Below are 3291 nucleotides of genomic sequence, written 5' to 3'. Positions count from 1 at the left end.
TATATATATATATATACAGCACAGTAAATATGAATATATAAATATGCCGTAATATACAGTAAGTTTACAGTATTACCTTGAGATTTTACGGAGGTGTACAGAAGCAAAAGGGCCAACATTCGGAGACATCGTCGGAGAATCATTCTTCTATGGATAAGAATGGTAACCAAACATGAATTTTTCACGTTAATTAAATTACCTGCCCCACAGTGGCTCTGCTCAGCTAAAAACCAGGAGACCTCACCTAGTATTAAAAATACATTATTAGACATGCCCAAATCCACTGAATTTATCAGGCTGTCCATTGGCATGCGCAAATGACAAACTGTTCCAAAGCCTGTGAACGAGTTTGTATAAAATATATGCTGTAGCCTATATAATAAAACTGCACAATTATACAAACAAATACATTAAAGGTATTGAAACCTTTGTCAAAGTGCGATTTACAAAATTACTTTTAAAGGGTCGACTTTTCAAAGGAATTTCTGTCAGTATTTTTCATGGCACAATCCTTTGAGATTTCAGTCGCGCAACCAAAATTGTCTTTTTGGCGTCCATAAAAACGTTTTTGTGATTACACCTGTCATATGTACGTACAATAAAGTATTTTACTGACGAATGATAGCTACTGAACAATAAGCGAGTGATCGGTGTAGAGTTGCCATGGTTACCTGTTCACGAGCTTGCAACGCGCGCATCTACTTGGCGCACTCTGGCTAAAATGTAATTTTTGTGGTTGTGAATCAGCAGTGAAAACACTCTTAAAACGCATACACAGCCTATTTAAAAAGAATGCACACTTTTAACAACCTACGCCACATTTGTTTTGGCTTCAAATAAACCAGATATGTGACAAGCACCTCACTTACCCGAACCAAAGGTGAACTCCGTTAATTACAGCAAAAATTAACTAACAAAAAAAATATCTATCTATCTATCTATCTATCTATATGTATGTATGTACAAGACGAAAATATCTATCCGCGCTACTTCTCAGCCAGTTCCACAATGGTAAACCCAGGATAATGATTAAAAATTAATTGCGTAAAACCTGGAGATGCCACGGGTCCCCAAGCGCAAAGTTTAAAATTCGCGCACGAAGCGGGTTACACTGTTCACGGAGGAATGCAGTCAGTCATGAGGTGTTACTGAACAATGTCTTTATGCTCCAAAGCTGATACGTGATAAATCCAGATGATGCCGGACTCACGGGCTCTCTCCTCATAACTGATCTCTCTTGAATTTCATCACGAGGGTCGCATATTTTGTTTCAAAAGGGGAGGGTTTGGGGTGCTGGAGGAGGGTTGCGGGTTGTTGCTGTGACAGCACGTCATGACAGTTTTCATTAGCTAATGCAGTTCTGAATCGCGCCTGGGGCTGTTGGGGTATGGGTGAAGACCTAAATGTGAGCATCGGTATGTGAGAAGGTTAAGACTGAAGTCAGGTTTATATTAAAAAGCAATAGAAAAGAAGTGTCAATGGACAAATGCCAGATACTTCACACCAAAAAATATCTGTTAGAGAGATACAGAGTGTGTGTGTGTAGCCTACATATGTACAGTACAACTATAACGTTACTTATAAATTAAAACAATATATAAATAATATATTATAATACATAATAACTTTGCATAATGTCCAATAAATATTCAGACAGACAGACAGACACAGATTGACAGAAAGACATTGAATATAACTGTTGTTACAATGAACACCTTACAGCACAACGTGGCATTTACCATTTAAGATGTATGACTTTAATTTGACCTGTTCTCTCAAGAGCTTTACATTCCTTTGAAAATATGCGCCATCCTTTTCTGAAAACACAAAGGTAGACATTCCATCAATTTTTGTAGAGTGGGAACATCTTACAAAAGCACATAAAATGGAGATATACTACAGCAGATGAAACAGATGATGTACGTGTTTACAATATGCCCTAGGTGAAACAAATCAGAGTTCTTGCACAATCTGGCCTCAGCAGAGGGTTAAAAGGATGACATCATTGTATATTTCACTACTTTATGCGGGAAATTACATTATATCCTGTATAAGTCTGAAAGTATCCCCATGAGTGCTGCCCTCTTTTAAGTGCCTGATTAGAGTGAGCAAAATAATTCTTCCTTCCTTTGACCGAATTGAAATGTCCGTGGAGTCTAAATTACAATTCCAGGTTTTTCAAACAGTCTCTGATATATATATTTTTTTTTGCCAAGATGTGCATTTTATAATCAGCTCTTAAGAAAGATCCTTGTTAATGACATAATGCACAGAATAGGGATGCCTGCCAAATCATATACATTATATGATTTTATGTCTGCTTTTGAAGGCCAACTGCAGCATTAAAAACATTCATAAATGTTTATAATGGCTTCTTTAAATGCATTATAGAACTATCACTTTGATGCAGAGGAAAGGTCACATCATAGCAAATATAATTTCTGAACTGTTCAATAAATAAATGCTCATAGTGAGAAAGTACAACTTTTTTGTAGACTGCATATCTAGCAATCAAAACTCGGAGAGAAGGACATTCTGACCACTGGACTGTCCCCATGGGGTCACTGGGAAGCTTACCAGATTGATTTTGGTCCAATATGTTCCAAGTTCAAAGCAAATCTTCAGGAGAATCATCAATCAATCTTTTTCTTTCATGCTGTCTTTTGACCACCTCTTGGACATTTCATCTCTCTTGAATTTTATCACAAGAATTCACGAGGATTTAATAGTAGAAACACTTTCTGGGAAAAAAAATATATTTTAAACCTACAAGTGGAATAAAACCAAACATATAGTAAACCAATGCACATAACACATCTTATAAGAATGAACTGGAAATACTGAAAAATACTGAAAAACATATTTCATGTTTTCTGTATGGTTTTGCATGTACAGTGATACACAAAATAATGTTCTTTTTAGAAGCATCATATGACCCCTTTAAAAGTTTCGAATTACAACGTTTTTTTTTTTTTTTTTACAGCGTTGAACATTGTAGCCTATCACAGACGTATCTGTTGATATCTTGAACGCAACGGCCAATCAGAGTTTAAGTATCCAGATATTATTTACAATTTTTAATATAACTCCGACTGGATTCGTCTGAAAGAAGAAAGTCATATACACCTAGGATGCCTCGGGGGTGAGTGAAACGCAGCCTAATTTTCATTCTGAGGTAAACTAACCCTTTAATGGGGTCCAAAACAACACTATATCCCACTTAATTTCATTGTATGCACAAAAAAAACATCTCAGGTTACGTATGTAACCATAGTTCCCTGAGTAGGGAAT

General features: G+C 36.3%; 1 protein-coding gene and 1 long non-coding RNA gene across 3 annotated transcripts in view; one reads left to right on the top strand and one right to left on the bottom strand.

Annotated features, from left to right (window-relative positions):
- Nucleotides 1-1215, bottom strand: part of LOC107684035 (thrombospondin-2-like) — a 17410-nt gene extending 16195 nt beyond the window's left edge. Inside the window, exons 1-2 of one of the 2 annotated variants that reach the window (XM_016480162.1) lie at nucleotides 870-1215; nucleotides 77-147 (exon numbers count right to left, since the gene is read on the bottom strand). In XM_016480162.1, coding sequence (XP_016335648.1) covers nucleotides 77-143 — 67 coding nt within the window. In that variant the 5' untranslated portion in view covers nucleotides 144-147; nucleotides 870-1215. Of the gene's footprint in view, nucleotides 1-76 lie in introns of both variants that reach the window. The other variant, XM_016480161.1, reaches the window with a different exon arrangement.
- LOC107684036 (uncharacterized) overlaps nucleotides 1-3291 on the top strand; it is a 24413-nt gene that overhangs the window by 8315 nt on the left and 12807 nt on the right. The window lies entirely within an intron of this gene.

Source organism: Sinocyclocheilus anshuiensis, unplaced genomic scaffold, assembly GCF_001515605.1.
Source record: "Sinocyclocheilus anshuiensis isolate Anshui unplaced genomic scaffold, SAMN03320099.WGS_v1.1 scaffold553, whole genome shotgun sequence".
NCBI lineage: Eukaryota > Metazoa > Chordata > Actinopteri > Cypriniformes > Cyprinidae > Sinocyclocheilus > Sinocyclocheilus anshuiensis.
The sequence above is the reverse complement of the archived record's forward strand: the minus strand, read 5'-3'. Positions and strand labels throughout refer to the sequence as shown.